At 39.1% G+C, this 22,899-nt stretch overlaps 1 protein-coding gene across 12 annotated transcripts in view; it reads right to left on the minus strand.

Annotated features, from left to right (window-relative positions):
• The window catches only part of dysf (dysferlin, limb girdle muscular dystrophy 2B (autosomal recessive)), a 96,567-nt gene that overhangs the window by 11,341 nt on the left and 62,327 nt on the right, over positions 1-22,899 (minus strand). For 7 of the 12 annotated variants that reach the window (XM_047582091.1, XM_047582162.1, XM_047582129.1 and 4 more), the window contains 10 exons: positions 16,679-16,777; positions 12,583-12,711; positions 11,583-11,738; positions 11,362-11,453; positions 5,256-5,426; positions 5,029-5,171; positions 1,887-2,026; positions 1,663-1,751; positions 483-578; positions 261-402 (listed from right to left, as the gene is read on the minus strand). In XM_047582091.1, the coding sequence (XP_047438047.1) occupies positions 261-402; positions 483-578; positions 1,663-1,751; positions 1,887-2,026; positions 5,029-5,171; positions 5,256-5,426; positions 11,362-11,453; positions 11,583-11,738; positions 12,583-12,711; positions 16,679-16,777 (1,257 nt within the window). Of the gene's footprint in view, positions 1-260; positions 403-482; positions 579-1,662; positions 1,752-1,886; positions 2,027-5,028; positions 5,172-5,255; positions 5,427-11,361; positions 11,454-11,582; positions 11,739-12,582; positions 12,712-16,678; positions 16,778-20,481; positions 20,494-22,899 lie in introns of all 12 variants that reach the window. The other 5 variants (XM_047582080.1, XM_047582139.1, XM_047582070.1 and 2 more) reach the window with 1 other exon arrangement.

Raw genomic sequence — 22,899 nt, forward strand, 5'->3', positions numbered from 1 at the left:
ATTTTTACTTGGCATGCAACGTACTTGGCCTCGACATAAAGAATTCTTTCACTTTTAGTTACAGAAGTTGTGACGCAAAATGACAAATTTACATAATCAACATCTTCCATGGCATTGTTCAGTTTTTAAAGTCCAACCCACAGAGCAGAACTAAATTGTTCTGCTCTGTGGTAATGCGGTTGGAATATTTATATCTATGCCCAGTTCGTCTTTCCTTCAGTTATAGCATGAGTGTACAAGAAGTGACCGACTCTGTTTACCTTTCTGTCAATGACACACAGCTGTTCTGCCGGTAAATAGTGGAACGGAAACAGGAACCTGTAGTTAAAGTTTCCTTCTCCGCCCAGGGAGCGGTAGTGGACGTCTGTCTTCTGCTTGTTGAATTCGTGCCCGTCAAGCCAGCTGAGAAAAGAAATCTGTTTAGGGACTGATCTGATGCAGAAGAACATGAAGAGAGAATTGATCATTTTCCTTCTTCATACCCTTTGACGTAGATGTCGCTCATCTTCTCCCCGCTGATGCTGATGTCATCCAGAATGACATCACTGGTATTCCAGATGATGCAGCGCAGAAAGAACCTGAACAGAGACACAACCTGACTGACTGATAACTACTGCTGGATATATAGCTTTACTAATTATCGGCTGACAAACTGACAGTGACCTGTTGAAGCACTGATCAAATTATTCGATTAATTATTCGACTGACACACTGACAAACACTGTATGTTGATGAATTATCATTTTATATGACAGAATGATTCATTGACCGACTGATCGACTGAGCCAGTTATTGACACACTGACTGTTCTACACACTAAGTGATCATCTAATTGATTTAGCAACTGAATTTTAATTGGTTGTCTAATAGACTGATGAATAAACTGACCTGTTAGGGTACATATCGATTGATCAGACATGATCATTTAATAGAAGGAAAATCAGCCTAAGGATGTGTCAAGATGTAAGTTCGTTTTCCAGTGAGGGATACACTGTAAAACTAAATGACATCTTGACATATACTGCTTGACTGACCGAATGATTGAGTGACTGGCACATGGCCTGATGAATGGACATTTTGACTGATTTCTTAATAGATTTACTGACAGATTAATTCATTGATCGATTAACTGAGACAATTATTGACTATAGATGGAAATAGCAACCGATCAACAAACTGACAGTCTCACATAGTGACTGATTGTTTAATTAATCCACTGTCTATTTTAAACGACTGACAGTTCAATGGTTGCCTAATACGCTGACAAATCATTTGACATATCGACGTACATATTGAGTGATCAAATCAGTCACTGGTCGATGACTTGATTAATATAATAACACACTGATTGCCAATTTACCAACTGATGAAAAGCTGACTAAAAAATGATGATTGGGGTCTTGACTGAGTGGTTTGAGTGACACAATTACTGTCAATAAAATTAATAAACAACTGATCAACTGATATTTTTCAATTTAAATTTTATTTATATAGTGCTACAAATTGTCTCAAAATGCTTTACAGAATCTGGTCTGAAACCCGCCCTGAAACCTCCAGAGCAAGCCTGATTTGAATAGACCTTTTCACTGAATGTTTGGCTGAGTGTCCAACTGGTTTGACTGATTAGCCCTAGAAATAGATTAGATGTATGTGTGTATTTACTTCTTGGCTTTGCGTGGCATGACGTTGAATGGCGGTCCGGGGGGTCCCAGAGACTTGGGGAAGAGATCCACCCACATCATCAGACGACCCTGACAGACAGCACCAACAACCACTCAAAAGGCAGCAATTGACATACAATCAGATTGTGTGTGTGTGTGTGTGTGTGTGTGTGTGTGTGTGCGTGTGTGTCTGTGTGGGTGTGGGTGTTTGTGTGGGTGTTTTACCTGCTCTATATCAGGTTGCAGCGGGCTGTACAGTGGTCTGGTTTCCACATGTTCAGGCACTAGTCTCATTGTCCTCAAGATGTGAAGGGAGAGTCGCTCCTTAAGTGGGCCAAGGTAACGTTTGGACACATTTTTGTCGTCTGAAAACACACACAGATGGACATTTGAGTTTACACTCATTTTCATTTATTAATTTACTGAATTGGGACAATGCACATTAATCAACATTGGTGCATTAGGCTTCTGTGTAAAAACTGTAGGAACTACAGGAACTCTAAGAGACTGGACAGACTGGTAAAGAAGGCTGGTTCTCTGACTGGCAAGAGTCTGGACTCTGGGAGTCTGGGGACTATTGTCGAGAGAAGCACATACAACACAACATCTCCACCCCTCCATGACATCCTGGAGGGGCAGAGAAGCAGCAACAGTGCAGGCTTCTCTCACTACGCTGCAGGGCTGAGAGGTTCAGGAGGTATTTTGTCCCCACAGTCATCAGACTGTACAACACCATTGTTTAAATGTTTCCTTTTTAAAATGCCTGGTTAACTGTACATAGTTTGGAACTACCAATACTGAGACACCTTTTTTGCACTGTTGTCGTGTGTACAGGAGTACACAAGTACATTCTTATATATATTACCAATCTTCCATTTGCACTGCCGTCACTGGCTATTGCTTATGTTGATTTTGCTGTTGATGTGTATTTTGGTGTACAAGCTATTTGACACTGGAATTTCCCCACAGGGAATGAATAAAGTATTTTTCTATTCTATTCTATTCTATTCTATTCTATTCTATTCTATTCTATTCTATTCTATTCTGAATGTGCCGGACTTAGCACAAATGCTAATTTTCAGTCATAGTCCCAAGACAGGTACTTACACAACACAAACACACAAGACTCTAGAAGATTACAAAACCAAAAAAAAAAAAAAACACAGACAAAACAATATCAAAACAAACAATATTGTAAACAAAACATTTTGACCCACAATTACAAAAAGATCAGTGGACCAAGAACCCCAAGAACAAGCATCAGACTAAGAACAGAATTTAGGCTATGAGGGATTTATTTCAATCAATGTTTGAGATTTTTACAGTCACAGTTTCTGATGTTTGGTGGTAACTTGTTCCAGGAATGTGTTCCTCTTACACATACAACCATTTGAGAGAATTTAGTCCTACACCTAGGTACATTACAACCACCTCTAGTTAAAGCTCCTGTTATCGTCCTTCAGTGGTGGGGGAGCGAGAGCATTTAAAACTCTAAAAATGACCTTGACATCCAGATCTATTTACACCATGTTACTTTGCTAAAGACCACATAGCAGAGAATGGAAATCCAGAATACTTGTGAACTGGGAGGGAAACAGTTCAAATTATTCACGCACATAAACAAAAACACAGAGACTGATAAACTCCAGGCTACTGGTTGGTCTCTGTATCATGACCAAAATGAGGAAAATCAGAGCTGCTTCCAAACAATAGTGAAAATAGAAAGCTAACATGAAAGTTTAGTACCGCAAACCTTGAGTCACCTCGACTATGAGAGGACGGGAAAGACCAGTTGAGGAGGCAAATAAGGGAGCAGAGAGGAGACAAAGTGGAAGAAGAGAAAGAACAGAAACTAAAAATAGGCAGGCAGAAGACACAAGCTGGGAGGGGGATGAAGAAGGACAAGAAGACAAGGGATGGGAGAAAGAGTACACTGAAACGGAGATTTAGACAAAACAAGAGAGAAGAAACTGAAATAAGAAAGGAAATAGAAATTGATACAAAGAAGACAACATGAGTGATGCCAAAAGAAAAAGGCCAGAGAAGAGAAGAGAAGAGAAGAGAAGAGAAGAGAAGAGAAGAGAAGAGAAGAGAAGAGAAGAGAAGAGAAGAGAAGAGAAGAAAATAAAGGAATACATAGAGGGATTGAAGGAGAGATGATGAAAGAACAAAAGGATTGGAGAACTGGACAAGAAACAATCTGAGAAACTGAGGAGATATGGTGAAAGCAGAAAGGAAAAAGAAAGGGATGGAGAGCTGGAGAAGGGAAGTTAAAACAAAAATCAGAGGGGGAGGATGAGAAGCAGGGCCTTTCGGCCAATTAGTAACCACGTTTGACAGACAGCAGGGTGACGCACGGTAACTGCGGAAACCATGGAAAGAGAGTGATCCTTCTACAACCGAGAGTGGGCCATGATGTTGATGTTGGCTTGTACACACACACGCACACATGCACACACACACACACACACACACACACACACACACACACACACATATAAAGCACACAGCAACATCCATGACCTTGCATCGCTGCAGCCATGGAAAATGTTCATGGCTTCGGTGAAAATGAATCCTGAATATTTATTTCATCGCTTTGCTCTTCAGGTGGTCCTGCGGTTTCACTAATACCCTCTGTCCTCCCTCCATCCATCTGTCCTCCCCCTATCCCTCCTCCAAGGTTCTACAGTGTTGGTAGTAGAGTAAAGAAAAAGAGTAAAGAAAGAAAGAGTAAAGAAATGGTATGGAGGAAGGGAGGAAAGTCTGACAAATGAGAGAACAGAGAACTGAAGAAATGAATAGTATGAAAGTGAAAAATTAAGGGAAATTTGCAAGGTGGTAAAAAAATCAGGAAAGGGAAGAGTGAAGGAAGCAAGGACAGAAGAGAAGGAAAAAAGGAGGATGTGTGAACAGAAAAGCTTAATAAGAGGAAATGGGGAGATAAGAATGAAAGAGAGAGAAAGACAGGACTAAGACAGGATTAGAAATGATAACATGGAAGGAAGAAAAAGGAAAAAAGACATGATGAAAAGAAAGAAGTTTAGATGAGGCTTAGTAGAAGAACATGAAAAATAAGTGAGGTAATAAGGGATAAAAAGGCAATGTGATTTTCAGTGAGACAGAAAAGAAGGACAGACTCCCTGAGGGGAAAGATGCAGAGACATGTAGTCACAAAAAAGAAAAGGCAAATAAAAGAAAAAGAAGTCTTTGCAGATGACATAAATGTGTGCAGTTTGTTTTTCATGAAACACCGAACAATGATTGTAAACAGATCTTCAGGTGTCTCTGTCTCTGCACTCTCTCCGTAACTGATTCATTTGACAAATTCATTTTTTTGTATGTATGTGATTTATTCTTTGTCACTCACCCAAGTCTGCAGCTGTGTATCGCTGTCCTCTGAAGCGGACTGCGTCATCCTCATACACCAGCCTCCCAAGGTTTCGACGCTCACACAGTCTGCACAGCAGCTGCCTGGGTGTCATCTGGTCTCGCCACTGATTCACCCCAGATCTACCGAATGAGAGCTCGTTTTAAATCCTATCACAGGAATAGCAGGTAATGAATAAACTTGTTGAGTTGTGTGAGGCCACTCACACGCAGTATGACTGTGGTAGGCCACACATGGCTCCGTATCTGGAGAGGAAGCGGTTCTCCAGGTCGATCACTGTCTCACCAATCTTCTCATCTTTGGTGACCATGTCGTGGTCGTACAGTGACACTCGAAGGTCCTTCTCAAGCGGAAGGGAGCAGGTGAGCTCAAACATCCTGGACAAGAAGATGCAACAATGGAAAATCTGATCACATGATGCAACATTTTGAGCATTTGTGATATGATGTGGTGGTTTGCCTTTTAAACTCACCTACATAACATGATATACAGCACTGAGACTAAACAGCTGCAATCTATCCATCCATCTGTTATCTTCCCCTATTCAAGCCTGGGGTCTAGTAGAAACAAGCTGAGCAGGGAATTTCAGACATCCCTCTCCCCACCAACACATTCCTGGGAGATCCCTAGGTGGTCCCAGACCAGTCGAAGTATATATCCCACCAGTGAATTCTCCTTTCACTTGGATATGCAAACCTCCACAAGGAAGCACCTAAGCCACAGTCTCACCATTCCTACCTGGTACCTAATCTAATTTCAGTCACTTGTATCCAGGAATGCCAGTTTTTCAATTACTACCCACACTGTTAAAAAAAAATGTAATATAACGGAATTTTACTGATTATTTTTACAGATTATTTCCGTATTTTAAAAATACAGAAACAATCTAGACAATCAACGAAAAAGACTGCGATTTTACATGTCAATTTTAAAATAACATGAAATCACTGTAACTGTGAAAATACATGTGAAAACATGATATTTCTGTTCTTTTACAAAAAAACATTAGAAATACATATATTTATTGTTAAAATATGTTCACAAATGTATCGTAATTTTACAAATATTTGTCTGTTATTTAATGGAATAAACTGTAAAATTCAACAAAACTTAAAACTTAAAAAAATAATTTAAAATTACTGAGAAATTAATAGTAAAATAACTATTTAACACTATAGGCTATTGTGTGTGTGTATATATATATATATATATATATATATATATATATATATATATATACAATCCAATGTAAATCACAACGTCTTGAATTATTTCACAGCATGTCTGAACAAAACACGTGTAATCAGGACATTTTACTGCTGCAACGTCTCCCTGCACAAACACAAAAGACAAAAAAGTGAACGCGACAGGTCATTGGAGTGCATGCTTTGAAAAGTGCTGGTCCCGTTTGGATTGTTCGACAGAAACGGTTGGAGAAGAAGAAGAAGAAGAAGAAGAAGAAGAAGAAGAAGAAGAAGAAGAAGACATGCCATTGGCTGTTGGGACACTGAACATCCGTCTTTGACGTTACGCTTAACAAGGTTAAGAAACTTGGAGCAAACAGCAGCTAATGTCGAGGCTGGAGGAAGGACGAAGGCAGAAGGCAAGTATCAAACTGAAGCGTAGTAGTTTTACTCAGTCGACAAAACCAATCCGCTAGCATGTCGTCAATTGAAATGTTAGCTGACTATGATGACAAAAGTATGACCGGCGGCGGCGTCGTCGTCTTCACGTGGCGTCTGCCAGTGTTAGTCATAGATATATATCTATGACTGTTAGTAGTCAGCCAGACCAACCACTTTTTATTTTATTTACGCTAACGTTAGCTTAGCACTTAACAGTGAGTCATCATTTTTTTTCTTTCTTTCTGCAGATAAGTGGTGAGAGTTGATTTCATGGCATAAACTTGTGGTTAAGAACTCCACTCCTTTCCATGCTGAACTGTACAGTGAAGCAGTGGCACTCAGTACAAAAGGGGTCTTTCTGTGTTTAAACCAAGGTGAGGTACTTGAATTCAGACAGATTCAGCTCATGCTTGTGATGCAGGACCAGCATGTATACTTTATTGTTACACCTCATGATGTGTCCTATGTGCCAGCTTTTGCATTGTATGAAGTGAAACAAGCATGAAATGTTGGAAGCCCGAGCGGAAACTAGATTATTACCATTTGCATGTGTACAAGCTTTGTGGGACAAGAGTAATTTCACTTAAGCATAGCATTGTTGACTCAGAGTCATCTGGAGTCTGAGAGATTAAAATCTGACAGTAACAGTATTTTTCATCCCTTCTAGTTCTCCTAGTCATGGATGCAGAGAGTCTGCTTCTGTCTTTCATCAAATCAGTGCCTAAACTGAGAGACCCTGCTGGAGCATCTGCAATGTTTAGGAGTTGAGGACCTGAGCTACCTGCAGGAGAGTGACCTCCTTTCTGTCCTCAGACCAGTTGTAGCCAGGAAACGTCTGTCACTGCTCAAAAAGACAAGTATGTGTTTCAATTTGTACAGAATAAACTTTCACATTAAAAAAATGTGCATAGTTAAAATGTACTTATTAGGTCCACCTGTACTAATCAATGCAGTCTAATACAGCAGTTCTACTATGAATTATACTTCAAAGAATCTTCTCTACATTTTTGTTGATGTTTTGAAAAAGGTGATGACTATACACCACACCTTGTTCTTCACTGATTTCATAATGGGTCTTAGTAGTGGTGTATTGCATTATATTGAGAAAGGAACAGTTTAAAATATATCAATGGCTACTGAGGATAGAATTATGTTAGGTAATAATATACCCACATTGAGCTATGTGATGTCTGTGTTTAAATATTACTACTATCTGTCCTTTAATAAGGCCAACAATATGTCTTGGACAGTCCTCCAAGCAGCCAGAGCAACCAACAGTTGAGCAGAGCCAGTACCAGTACAAGTCCAGTAACACAGTCTGACCAGATGCCCCTCTCTGGTGAGTACATGCATCTGTTGCACACAGTTACTCTTTTGGGTTAGATGGGCTGAAAAATAACATAATCTACCTGTAACTTAGTGTAATATAGTACAATCAGCAGCAGTGAATTGACAGTGTGCTTAGAAATGAGTATCATCAGTTGGGTCTATCTTCTCTAGATTCTGATTCGGTAGCAAATGACACACAACTAATGATGGGATGGGATTATGGGATGAACACAGGAAATTCCACACAATGTACAGAAAAAATGACTTTTGTATCCAGCAGTAGCAATAGTTCCCCACAAGAATATGTTGTTCATTTAGTTCCCATGTATAGTCAGTCTGGTGTGTATTTTCTTTGTAGTGTGTTGAGATCTTGCAAGCTTGTCTGTCCCAAAGCAACGGTGTCATCTATAGTGGGACTCGTGTGACTGCTGTGGTGTTGGAAAAGGCTGTATCTTCTTGCACCTTTATCCTGGTCCTGCCTCTTAAACTGTTTTCAGCTGTTATTATTTAATAACCGCTAATGTTTTCTGTCTTCTCTTCAGATGGTTACAGCTTAGAAACTGCAACTTCACTACGATCAACAAGTAGTTCAAGTATGGACACCACACCTCGTCAACTGTATAGAGCAGGGGTCGGCAACCCGCGGCTCCGGAGCCGCATGCAGCTCTTTCGTTCATCTGTTGCAGCTCTCTGCAGCGAGCGGTGCGGAGCAAGGATGCTGATCAAAGCCGTTCACTTTTTCACACTAACTGCCTCAGAATAGCGGAAACTAGTCACTCATCAGTGAACGAGCGAGAGTTACACAACAACTGAATGACACTGAATGCCACACCACACTCATGGTTGTAACATCAACCAAAAAACACTGAACTCCAACAGTGCATTGCAGCACATTTACTAGTTGCTGTCTAGTATGTAATTCAAATGTATTTTTATTTTACTGCGTTAGTTTTTAAATATAATTCTAAATTTGAATTGATGGTGATCTTTTAACACTAAAATAAAATGTATTTAATTTTTTGTTGCACAAAATATACGCCACAACTGCCGACGTGCGACACCCGCCGGCAGGTCCAGCCTGCTATTTATTGAACATTTCGACCCCAGGTAAGCTAACCATGGATAAATCCCTGTTATGTATGCATAATGCAATTTCGTTTTCTCTGTAGCAGTTATTTCATTTCATAAATGCAACACACTATGGGCCTAGCATAGAGGTGAAAACGATATATGCAGTGTTATCTTCATTTTAGATGTCAAAGGGGTTTTGTGGCTCACAGTTTTTTCTTTCCAAACGGCTCTTTGAGTGTTGAGGGTTGCCGACCCCTGGTATAGAGTATGGATTAATTTCCAGTGACGCTTCACCAAGTTTCTAATCAGTGTTGTGGATGTATGGTGACTTGTATGTAAATTGGTAACTCAACTATTTTTTTTTTACTTTTTTACTTTTTTTACTTTGTCATTTTAATCGAATAGATTTTTGAATATTGCTGTAATAATGGCTACCTGCTACAGTTGAATAAAAATATGGAGAATGGTAAATTGTAGCAGCTTGGTCTAATTTTTTTTTCAAAAGATCAAATTGTTGTATACTGTTATATTACATCTAATCTAATATAGCCTACGGCCTTTTTAAATAATGCTATTAAAACAACTAATAAGAGCACATTTCTGTAACTTTAAGCATTATTATTCATATTACAATGTTAATTTGCCATCTTTATGGGTAATTTGATTATTTTAAAATGTAAAATGTTTGTAATTAAACGTTAAAAACAACGTAAAACTATTAAATATCCATTTGATGTTTTCTAAAATTAACAGTAAGTTCTTGCAATCTAACCAAATATCTAGTTTTGCAACAGTTTTTTGACATGTTTGAAAGATTAATCACATTATTTTGTGTCATATACTGTTGTATTACATCAAATATAAATTATTATACAATCTCTTCTCTCAGTTGGGAACTGATTATGCTTCAGGAAAGAACTGCTGGGTCAACCTAATCGTTTGGGTGGACGTAATGTGGAGATGGAATGAAGAGTAACAGCAGCGTAGTCATTCATGTCACCTGAGCACTGAATTTGTTGGCTCTGATTGAGTGTAGGACTATCCAAATGCTTGCAAGAATATATTTTTTCTCTATAGTTGAAACAAGCCCCATAATAAAATCCAAACATACTTTGATAAGTTTATAACAGTCTAGACGAGAATGAGTATTTATGCCCTTATTTTACATTTATATTTTAACTGATTTAAAACAACTTTTTGCCATCAAACAGACTTTTAGAAAACTCAATAAAAAGGTATAAATATCCAAGAGGGTGAAACAGAATCAGAGTCAGAATCAGAATTACTGATTCTGATTCACCCTCTTAGATATGTATACCTGTTACACTGCACTGTACATTAAAGATTCAACGCACAAAACCAAACACTTGGCCTCACGTTGTTTGTGCCCTTCTTTTTTTTCCAGAAGTATCACCAAAAGCTACAACAGAAACCTTCAAGAATGTAGACACAGATCACAAGGGTCTGTTTCTGAATGATGACGACCTAAAGGGATCAGTTAAAAGCGAGTTGAATGAGTGTGCTGAACCACTATTCAGGCATCTTTTCCCATAACGTGATGCAAGATACTACACAGCACTACATAACAAGTAATAGCTATAATACTAGTGTCACTGTGTTTAATCATACGGTATATAAAGACATGCACACAAAGTACAACAAAATCTAGAGACTACAAATAATTCTGTTCTTTCTCTTGAATACTCGTACTGTATTTCACTGTGTAGTGAAGAAAAGACAGTTGTTATCTTCATTTTCATTTGAAAAGACTCTCAGTCCACACACTGGTACAGGACTCTAGTGTGCGCTGACTGTTCAGCCTACAGTCAGAGCTCTGACTTAAACTCTCTGTACTCCCTGTCCTCTGCTCTGATTGGTTTGTGTGGAGTGACCCCTACTGGTCTGAAAACATAAGGAAGATGGACAAAGGAGGAAGAGATCAGATACTCAGATCTGATCTAGATCAGACCACTTCTGATAAAATGGTAGGTAGTGATCCACTGGAGACAGCAGATGTTATAATATTGTCCTGCATCTCAAATGTCAGTGTTTATTTGCATGCAAAGAAACTGAGATCCGATGTCTAGTGCTGACTGGGGACAGATATAGAGAGGTACTTTAATGCCAGGTGTCACCATAATTACTTAAAGCTGGCCAGTTGTCTGATGTTAATGCAAGGTCTGAAGGTGGCATCGGTGTGACTTGGATTAACCATAGCATGAACGATCAGGAATCTCTAGAAATTTGCTTTCGTCTACAGGACGTCGAAGGACTTCATGATACATACTTGCCAAAGACAGGGTCCAGAGAAGAAGGGATATAGTTTTCATGGTCACTGATGGTCTTTTTCCCCAAAGTAATCTTCACATAGGGGTCACACTGAAATTTAAAAAAGAGTTTGTTTATTTTTTCCACATATTCAATTTTATTTTCCCATGCTTGTTAATAGCCTCTTTATCAATGGAATTACTATACAATGATAACATATATACCTCGCTCCCTTCCTACCTTCCCATTAGTGTCTTTGGGCTGCAGTCCTTGAGCCTGGATGATGTACACGCGGACCAAACACTCCTCAATGCCATTAGAAGGAAGTTTTCTGAACTGTCTGGGGGGAGCAGGGACAGACGGGTCGTCTGGCAGGGTATAGATCTTAAACATACCCTAGTTAATAAGGAAGAGAGAAGACAGAGGCAAGATGCAGTTAGAAGTGAAAATGAATGAAAGCAGTGAATGTAACATTTTGTAATGGGACTTTTTTTTACATTTTGAGACCTGATATGACATTAGACAACATATGTTTTAAGACGGGAAAAAAAAATATCAGAATATTTGTGTGATGAGTTTTCTATCACCCTGCAAACCACGTTCTGTCAATCTGATATGATTTTGCTTCGAGGGTTGAAGTGGGCACCCTCCAAATTTCTGATGAGTAGGCAGCCTAGTTTGCTTCTTGGCAAACACGAGATATGAGGACAGTGGTGGGTAGATCTTTCAAATAGCGAACCTCTACATGTCATATTGAGCATTTTATGGATGTCCTCATATCAACCATTAGCCCAGGAGGTTGTACTGTTCCTATTATAAATATTAAACTCCTACAGTTATATATTGTACTTTCATCTACACCAAGACATATTCAACCATAACCACCAACACTTGTTTTATAAACATATGTGGAAAGAGATCTGAAATTTTGATTTAATTGTGCATAATGACGTGTATTTAATTGTGCCAGGGCAGCGTTACAGAAGTTCGCCCAGAACCCTAAACATACTAAAACTGCCTCTCTTTTTAAGCCTTTATTTGAAGGCACCTGACCTGACTTTGAGGTCAGACTTAACACATTTTCTAAGACATCTGTTGATGTTTTGTGCCATAATGACATGCAACTTTGTGATGTCCATGACACCATGTGACAATATTTTTCACATGATTCATAAAGAATTAAGATAAGTGGGACAAAAAAACAACAGCTTGAAAGAGAAGAATATAACTTTTAATTTACCTTGAACTCTCCCACCACTGAAGGATCTTCTCCTTCATCCTGAGATTTTCCTCTGTACAGTTTGAATGTCTGACAGAAATCAGAGAGACCTTCAAAATCCTCAACCTTCTCCAACTCCTGGTCATACACCTAAGGCAGAGGAGACAATGACTTCAAATATTCTATCAAAGGAAAAATGGATGGAAAAAAAGGCAAAGAAAGAGAAATAAAGAAATGTAAGAGAGATACAAAAGGAGAAAGAGACAGAGTTGGTGAGAGATCGATGTAATTAGGAGAATGACAAAAGGAGAAATTAAAAATGAGGTATGAAGGGAGACTGGGAGACTGGCATGGGCAAGGCAAGAAAAAATGGCATTGTAAAGCAAAGGCATGAAAAGAAGAACAGGAATCAAAGAAATGAGGAGGAACACACACACATTATTTTAGATGGCATCATAGCTGAGTCTTAGCCAGCCTAATTCCACTGGTATTGGATTCAAACTGCAGCCAAGAACTACTCAACACCATAGTACACTAACACTGCGTGGGCGCTGGCACGAGACATTGAGCGTGTCTTTGTGTGCAAATGCATACGTGTCTGGGCAGGGACGTCCAAGTGTCAAAAGCCCAAAAAGATTCATTTGTTTTCATTAGCCATGTTTGTTTGCATCAGTCGAGTCCACGGGTCTCAATATGCTGCCAAAGAGGGACACACTATGCAGACATAGATACTGAAAAGGCAAACTCTTGCAAAGCAGGATGGAAACATTTGTTCAGCATAAGAAAGTACTACTGTATTATCAAAGACAGACTAGAAAGTGTTAAGCAGGTGGAAGTCATTTTTAGGAAATCAATAACAGAACAGTACAGCAGTTATGATCTTCTTACTATGTATGCTAATTAACAGAAAACATTACAAAAAACTGCTTTTTACTGCACGGTACAACTTCTTCATTCTAAAATTCCATGCTAAAAGATGGTACTATGTTTGGTTGAAATTTTAACGTAGACAGACAAAAGTCATACTGTTCACCAACAGGGTCAGCCACAATTATTTCCCAAATTCTAAGAAATGTGTATTCAATTTATCGCCCCTAAATTGATCAATACAAATCTCATTATTGAGCAACTATTGAGCAAAATATGCCTTAAGTTCTGCGTAAGTAAAATGTGTGGTTTCTGCATGTACCAGAGTAAACCAGATTATATACCAGAGTTTCTGGTGTTGCAAGCAATTCATTAAGATGAGTTGGAAGGGAGGAGGAGAAAGGTTATGAAAGCAGAGTGTGGCTTTCCTGCAACTCAAACATCATTGATATTTAAAAAATAACAACAAACATCAACAATGTTTTGGGCTGAGAGGGGTGAAAGAGTTTAATAAGCAAGGCAGGGATGAAGGAGGGGAGAGCAGAAGACCAGAGGTTTGGAGACTGTTTGAATACTAGAACACCAAGCAAAAAAAATTCAAAACTGCTCGTCAGGACTTTCACTGTCTATCTTTTTACACCTGACATTTAACATGATATTGAAAAAACTACAATGACTGTCATTAAAAGGAATTTACAGCAGGAGGAAATGAAAACAGAAAGGTTACCAAAAATGAGGTGACAACAAAGCTGAGGCTGAAAGGCGAGGTTATTCAGAGAGCAGGTTTTCCTCAGGTCAGGGAGGCAGTGGAAACAAGTGTTGCTGCACCACAGTGGCTGCCATAGTGCAGGGAGGAGTTATGGAGGGCAAAGAGAAAAGAGGTGGCAGTGCTGGGTTGAGAGGAAGGTTGGAAACAGTGGCTCATTTAGCCGCGACAGTAGCTGATCCGAGCAAAGGGCTTGTTGAAGAAATGAAGGGAGCAAGAGAGGAGGAGGAGAATAAATAATAAAAGGAGACCTTGGCACAGAGTAGGTGCAGACGGAGGGGGAGGTGATCATGATGCAAAGCAATGATGGAAGTAAGTGCCTCATTGGTCAGTTCAGTTTCCATCCAGCTGTCAAGTAAATTTTGAGCGATGTTTAGAAATGTCGCAAAAACTCAAAAGGCGACTAGGGCATGTTTCCATCGGGCCGGGGTGAAACCATTTAATAGGCTTCCTGACTGAAGAAACTCACCCACTAGAAAAATGGAAAGAGTCTTTCTTGGATCATGTTGTTCTCTATTGTGCTGTTTAGTTTTAGCCATACTGTGTAAAAAATATTTTACATTGGCTCAGCTACAGTGGTAGTTAGAGGGTTATTATTGAAATGCTTCCAAACTGGGTAGAAGATTAAATGAATCTCCAGAGGAATAACTTAAAAGCTTCTTTACACTCTGTTTTTGGACCATATAAGAACCATCCAGGAAGAAATAGCAAGAAATAGCATCACTGCTGTGAAATGAGCTGTTATGGAAGCAAATGGATACAAATGAATCTGAAAAGACAGAGTTAAAGCTGCTGCGCTAATATGACGTGGTTTTCAAGGGAGAGGTTAGAGTAAGAATAAAAAGGCCATGTCCTGACATAATTAGCCATTTGTTTGGGCATCAGACAAGAAGGCTGACGTGTGCTTTGAGTCCCGGTGGAAGAAAAGGTCGCCAAAGGGGCCAAGAGAACCAGGATAATGGTCAAACAGAGCGTGGGCAATGGCGCTCTGGGGACCAAAGGAGACGCCAAAAGTAGGAGACTAAAGTCAGACGATGGGGGATGTGATTGCTAGTTTTGGACAACCCAACTTCACAGTACGTCCTTTTTCCCTCAATCTGTCCTAGAGTGGCGTCCCCTTAGCGAATTCACCACAGATGAGTCATTGGAGAAGTTCAGAGAACACATGGAATGTCACGGCGCTGGGCTGCACGGACGGGGCATGAGAAGAAAGATGGAAGGAGGAGCGGAAGAAGAGAGGGACAGACTGACAGAGGAAACTGGCAGGAGGACAAACAAGTGATTTAAAGGTGAAGGTTGGAGCAATGAGCATTTTAGGAAAACTGAACAAAGAATTGTCCTGTCTCTATCTTCCTTTTTCCTAATAATAATTTTGGCTTGGATGTGAATCTGTAGAATCAAAGATAAATTCATTCTTTGTCAACAGAAAAACAAGCACAGGCTTCCAATTTACATTAAATTAAAAAGTAAATGATAATGAATGTGAACCAAAATCAGGTGTTTCTGTCCTAAATCAAAAAATGTTTCAATGTTACATAAAGGAATCCTCCCTTTCAGTTCAGGTCTCCAAACTTTGTCTCAGTACTGAAAGCTGTCTCTTCGATGTCATTTCACAAGGCAACGCGTCTTCAACGCTGCACTCTGACTTTAAACATTTTCTATTTCCTCATGAGATCAAGGTTCAGACATTTTCCGAGATCCTGTTTGGTTTTTCAAGTTTCTCGTTTGTGTCTTTTTATTTACTTTAAATAATCATATATAAAATCAATTAAGAAATTAAATTAAGAAAGTGAAATAAATAAATAAAGAAGTAACTTTATCTTTTAGTTCTTTAATATATGAATAAATAAAACAGAAAGAGAACACAAGAGAGAAAACAACCATTATTTGATTCATTTAAAACTGAAAGTTTTTGTAGGCGAAGAAGAAAACTGTGAAGAAAAAGTTGTTTACAGCAGTCAGTGATTTTGATGACAATGAAAAATATTTCTATTGGTCAAAATGGACCATGGACATTGCTCTGGAACAATAATCAGACTTTATGACACAGGGACTGTTATATGAATTTATCTGTGAGCGTGTCATGTGAATCTGAAGAAGATACAAACACAAACTCTGTAATCAACTCCAGTGTTCCAGATGTAGGACACTTCTGCTTTCATTTTGGGGAAAATCAGGAATTTAAATGTATATGTAAAAAAAATAAATAAAAAAAAACGTTTTCCAGTTTTTCTTAACTTGAATCCCCAAAACTGCACAGATCATTTTCTCCTCCTTTACCTCAGGTTTTTGTCCAGCTCTCTATGGTTTCTTGTGTTGTCTTCTTTTCAGTTTTGGATTTTCTTTGGATTGATTAACCTGCGTGTGTGCATTTGGGTCCTACCTCCCTGCTACGCATTACGACAGCTGCCAACAAATATTTCCAGTTTCACATGATATTTGCCTAGAAACACACACTGCTCAATATATTTTTATGGCTCCTACCTTCAGGGTGTCGAAGCCTCTCTCCAGATAAGTCCCGCACTTGTGTTTCTCTCCAGTCGAAGCGTAGAACTTACTCCACCAGTCCATGAATTCTTCTCCCTGTTACATATTCAGATGTTGGCAGCTTTAGAAAGGAGTCACTGAATCTAAATGTCTATTTCATGTCAAAGTTATTCTTAAAGTACATTTAAAAAACACAATTTCTTGATGTGTGAACACTAGTTGCAACGCCTAGTAAAAATGAGATGGGGTTTAGAAACAGGTAGTGTCTGAGCCCACCTTGCTGGGAGAGGCAAACTGTTCCAGATATTAGACCTCCTTATGTTTGGCATCAATTTGACCCCATTCAGTGTTTAACATCTCTAAATATGATTAACATATATATTCTTTTTTTTATATATATATATATATTTAATGAGTGCTAATTTAAAGGGGACAACGGGGTTAACATGTAAAAATGATGATATGTTTTGTGTCCTGTACCCATGTTGTCAAATTGACCCCAGGCTTGTTTAGCTGAGAAACATCAACATTTTACACACATTTGTTGATGACATTGAGATCATTATGACATGCAATTTTGTGATCTTCAAAAAGCTTTACGGCTCTAACCTAACATGCTATGGATGTAGGAATATATGGTTCCTGCAAAGATACTAATAGTTCACTCAATATAGGGTGAAGCAACATTCAAAAGGTTGTGCCATCTTCCTGCTCTTTCTCAACGTGAGAATGTGTCTGAGACAGATGATGTTGAGGAAGAGCCTGATAATGAGACACCGTCCTCTGATGAGAATGAAACCATCCAGTTGTCTCTCAACCACAAGTAATATTATGGTCCAGCTACACTTAGTGAATCAAAATGGTTCCAGGCCCCAAAAGATATAATATACTGGCAGACATGCCCAAGACATCAAATCAGCATTTGAGCTCCTCTTTCTCATAGAAATGATTGCACATGACACATGAGACATGAGATGACACATTTGGGGGCAGGAGGTGAGTATGGGGATGTTTGAATAGACCTATATGTGAAAATTACATTTTTTACATACTGCTGTTCATATTCATGTTCATACTCTTTTTCATATTCATGTTCATAATCACTGTATATACAGCACTATATACAGATGCAAAGATTTTATTTTTTAATTCTGAAAATCTGTTTATGTTGTACAGTTTTTCTATTCTTTTTCCATTATTTAGAATGCATTTCTCTCAAAAAATGCTACATTTGAACTTGATATATTGATGATATGATATTTCTGTTTAGTGTTGCCATCGGAATTGGCTCCTTTTTATTCTTACATTCTGGCTCTAATGTCAAGTCAAACTGATAAAGACAAATCTGTCTCCTCTACCTCCAAAAACATCTGTGGCTACCGAAACAGATTTTGCCTCATTGATGGGTCTGAGTTTGTTTCACATCTAACCTCCTGTCACAACCTTCCAACACTTTTCAAACCAAAAAAAGTCCTGCGTTGAGTGGTGTTCGCCTTTGTGGAGCAGTGCAGCGCAGTGCCAAGCTCAGAAATAATCCGCTTTTCATGATTTTTTTCCAATGATCACATAGCAACATGGAGAAGCCAACTCACGTCAGCAGGAGTAAAACTTGCCTCTAGTGGCTCTGTGGCATTAAGGTCATGGTATATGGGCGTTCTGAGGCAATGGAAACAGGAAACACTGGTATGGGAACAGGCACAAAGTGGACAAAATCCACATTACGAGAAACATGCTAAGCTAAAAAAATAAATAAATAAATAAATGATTTGCATGTGCATGAAGAAGAGAGTCATTTTGTTGCTTTTACCCTTTACCCCTTTAATTTCTCTGTGATACATTAATGTTCTACAGAAAACTTTCTCACACCTATTGCGTTTTCCAAGCCTGGACTGGTCATGAAGCCATCTCTTTCTCTGTCTCTGATTTTTACACTTATTTTGTGGTTGACATCACTGATGTAATGGGACTACAAGTGAACTTCAGGTTGTATCGGGGTCCTGGCCCTTGAAGTCCCGAGCTGAATCCAAATTTTGGGTCCTGCACTAATTACTGGATGCCCTTTGACATGGAAAGCTTTTAAAAAATCTTAGTTACTTTTAAATAAACTGCAACACAATTAAGTTTCATTTGAACTACATGTCAAATAATCAAATCCTTGTGGAAACCTTTCCAGCTTCAGATTTGAGAAGCCATGTCTGACAGTTCCTGTAAACACACTTTACACTGTGATTGGTTAGTTGAGTAGAGGTGACAAAATAATTAGAGTTCTGGCTCTTTCGTGGAAACAACTGTGTCAACTCTATAAATGCTTTCGTCCTGTCTGAAGATGTAACGCCTCACCTCTTCTTATGACAGACAGCTTCTCACTCTTTTTGATCATGGCTGTTTCAAATCAAATATAAAACAGTGAGGGGATCATTTTGACAAGTCCAGTCATTTGTAATTTTAGTTAACTACAACCTAAACTGTTATGTCCGGATGGGACAACACAAAGTGCCCCCGTTTGACCACCTGCTGGTCTAAAATTCACTTCTGTCAATGTGAAAAATTAAAGGTTCATCCTCTCACATATAAACTGTCTTTTTAACGGAGGTTAAATAAAGATGAGGCCACATATAAATTATGTTTAACTTTAAGTATTTTAAGAAATTCCAGTCTCGCCCCATCCCTTTTGACCCTTCCCCTCCATCCCCTTCAACCATTTTCATCCCTCTATCCATTACCTCCCTCAGGTTGGTTTGTTTGGGCTGTCATGAACACAGCAATCGTACCTTGACAAATTCACCACACTGAAACTGGTTAGAGGGTGTTGTCTCAGACTGATTTCAATGACTCCCAATTTGCAGTGTGAACTGAAGCTACCCACCAACCAATAATACTTTTATCACTATTTATTGCAAAACCACAAAGTTTACCTGATACCTGTCTTTGGAAAAGAAGATGAGTCTGGCAGTAGAAGACTGCCTTGTCATCACATAAATGCTGTTTTCTATGCAAAGCCTAGTTTCTTGATTAATTTTTACATGTTGTTCATAAACACATGAATCACGGAATACTGATCAATGCCAGTACCCATACTCGCTGCTGATGCTCCACTTTTGATTTCCTGAAATCCTGAATTTTTCCTGCAAAATTGCACACAGCCACAAAACAATTTGAAAGAGCTTAGCGTTGAAATGTTAGAACTTTGTCTCAATTGCCCAACTTATAGGGACCAAAGCAAGGTTCAGTGTAATAATACTGAATCAAATAATCCCTGATTAGGAACAAATAATTAAAATTAACTGTGATTTGAATCAAGTGGATTAAATGGTGCAGGTGTGACAGCAAAAAAGCTGAAAGAAGGGCCAAGGTACTTGGTAGAGTTTGCTGGTGACATGTCATGCAAGTACGGAGTTTTAAAAGATGGTGTGGATATAGGGTTTTTAATAGGAACTCACATAACTAATGTCTGTAATGACCAGATACTGGCCTAGATGCTGCTCAACCATAGTTGGAGAAGTTCATTTTTCTTGATCTCATTAATAGCTTCCTAGTACCATTGGTTAAAGTAAGGAAGCGAGTTCCACCGAATTACAGGTCAGAGAGTATCAGGCGCGGTCAGGCCACAGATGTTCTCGTTTAAACCCCAAATCCTCACTAGTTACATAGAAGGGAAGATGCTTCATGGATGAATGGCAAATTTCAACTTTGTTTTTGGAATATATTCTGATGGTTGACTGAGAACTTTCACATACACACATCCAATCCACATCAATAGCTTCAAAAATACATCAACTTAAACATGCTCAAAAACTTACCCATTCTATCATCTATCGTTGCGTTGACAGCAAAAGAGAGAAGAAGTCAAATTTCATTCTATACCCGTAAATACACAGAAATGCTCACAGGATGTAACCACTAATTAAAATAAGACTGCAGCTTTAGCAAAACATTTCTTAATACTCAATGCTAATAAAACATTATGGGGATTCCAAAATGAAAACAACTTAATAAACACAAAAAAACGAAAGAAAGAAATCCCTCTATTAAAAAATGACTCCTGGCATGAAAGTGAAAGCTGTTAAAGTTGTGCAGTTAAAGCTATTGGTTTCAGAGTGATAAGCAATATGATTTGTTGTTCTGAACATGATTGATGATGCTTTTTTCTGATTTGGATGATTTAATAATACTGATTTATATGATGTGATTTCAGAGGGTAGACTGTATGACAAGCTTGAATGAAACCCTGTTACTGTGTGTGTTTTATCAAGACTTGTGTTTTCTCAAGTGAGAAGTTGCCTCATTCATCCAATTTACTAAAAGTCTGCTCACACTGGCAACGTCGACCAGACATCTATTTAAAAGATCGTTTTTGATTTTTTTCTCACAGAAGCAAAAACTCTGTCCGCCTTTGTCTGGTACAGTCCGTTGGCCCTGACGCATCAATGAAACAACAACCACAAAAATGGAAATTACCAAAGGGACAGATCAAACCACCAGTCCATGCCTTCATGCACACACATTTAGTTTGACCCATCCCCACCCTGCAACCTTCAACCCTCCAAGGAACACTCAAGCTTAAAACACACATGAGACGCATGTGCCACTTTTTCCTTCGTATGTGTTTTTAGCGCGTGTAGGCACAAATGTAGAAACAAAAGTGCTCTTATGGCACTGACTTTGTGAGGAATCCCCTTTTTCCGACTTCCCACAAACTCAGACACACACACACATACACATACAATGTTGAGTGTGGAAACTATGGAATTCCTACTTTTTCCAAAGTTGCAGCATGGCATGGAAAAGGGCAGCTCGTAGTGTTCAACCAGGACATGACATGAACACACATGCATGGCGCTCAGTGTCTGAGAATGGAAGTGTCTGCTGTGTGTTATTGCGCCCTGTGTGTGCAGCTGGTGCCAAGCACTGATGACAAGGGGCGCCAGAAACTGTGTGTGTGCCCACCAGTGTGTGTCGGGGTGTGTTCCCTCAAGCCCAAGACTCCTGATTCAGACAGATTAAGGCTGCCGGTGGAGCGTTCCAGACTGCGACGTGTATTACACTCTTGAGACTGGACACACACATGAGCGCGCACACACATACACACAGCCTGCAGTGGTCTGTTCAGGGTGTCAGTGTGGGTTGCAGCCTATCCTTAGGCCCTGCAGGGAAAGCCAGTCTAACCAAACCAGACTGGCACCGCCAAGAACAGTGCAAGCACAGCGACTGCATTCACATAAGGGCTCTGATCTGCTTCATAAAGGCCTTTTGTGGGGGAATATCACAGTATAGAGAAGAAATCCTAGAGTTCAGAGATCCTGAAGTACACACACAGACATCAAAAGTGATGAAGCGTCAAAGCCTAAGATTGGCAAATTTAGGGTCATGACACACCAAACCAACAGTTGGTCATTTGCTGCTGTTGGGCAGTTGATTATTTTTGTTACTTTAGGCCCAGTTCAAACCTTGCATTAATATCCGACCAATCCAAACGCAAGTAACCACCTTTAAGTGTACAGACCAGACATTAAAATGTGTCTCCTCATGCGTCCCAAGCCAGCACTTGAGATTCGATCTCAGTTTTGTGAAACACCTACATAATTTATGACACATATAACCCTAACTCTAATATAATACTGTACACAACTGCTGTCTATAATGGATCTATCTACCACTTGATCAAAACCACAAATAGCTGTGTGTTGTTTGTGCATCCTGACTTAGGGAGATGATACATATTTAGGATGTGTATTATGTTCCCACTAAGAGCACATGTGTTAGGTGAGTATTCATTTATTTATTGCAGAGACAAAGCTTAGATTTTAAAAGGCACTCATTACTACCTGCCCACCTCTAAATGTGGTCTGAGATTGGATCACTTAATCGCGTACTCAATGTGTCCTCAGTTTGATTGGCTGGTCAGATTTGCAAACCAGTGCAGAAGAAGAGAAGTGATGCAACTTAACGAACCTACGAAGACTCTTCCCCACATTTCATCATCAAATCCGCAAATATTTCCACAACAATCATCTAGATCATCTGATCATGTAGAACGAATGAAGTAAACTAATCATGTGCCAGGGGCTGTCCAAAGGAAACTTTTTGGTCTGCCAATTTTTCCCTGAAGTCTGTTTGGTGTGCCCAGGCCTTAAACAGCCAACAACGTATAAATACCAATGTAATCTGTTCATGGTTCCAGCATGCAAGAGATTTAACACAAGATGCATATCACAGAC

The sequence above is a fragment of the Mugil cephalus genome, chromosome 1, assembly GCF_022458985.1.
Source record: "Mugil cephalus isolate CIBA_MC_2020 chromosome 1, CIBA_Mcephalus_1.1, whole genome shotgun sequence".
In the NCBI taxonomy this organism is placed as follows: Eukaryota; Metazoa; Chordata; class Actinopteri; order Mugiliformes; family Mugilidae; genus Mugil; species Mugil cephalus.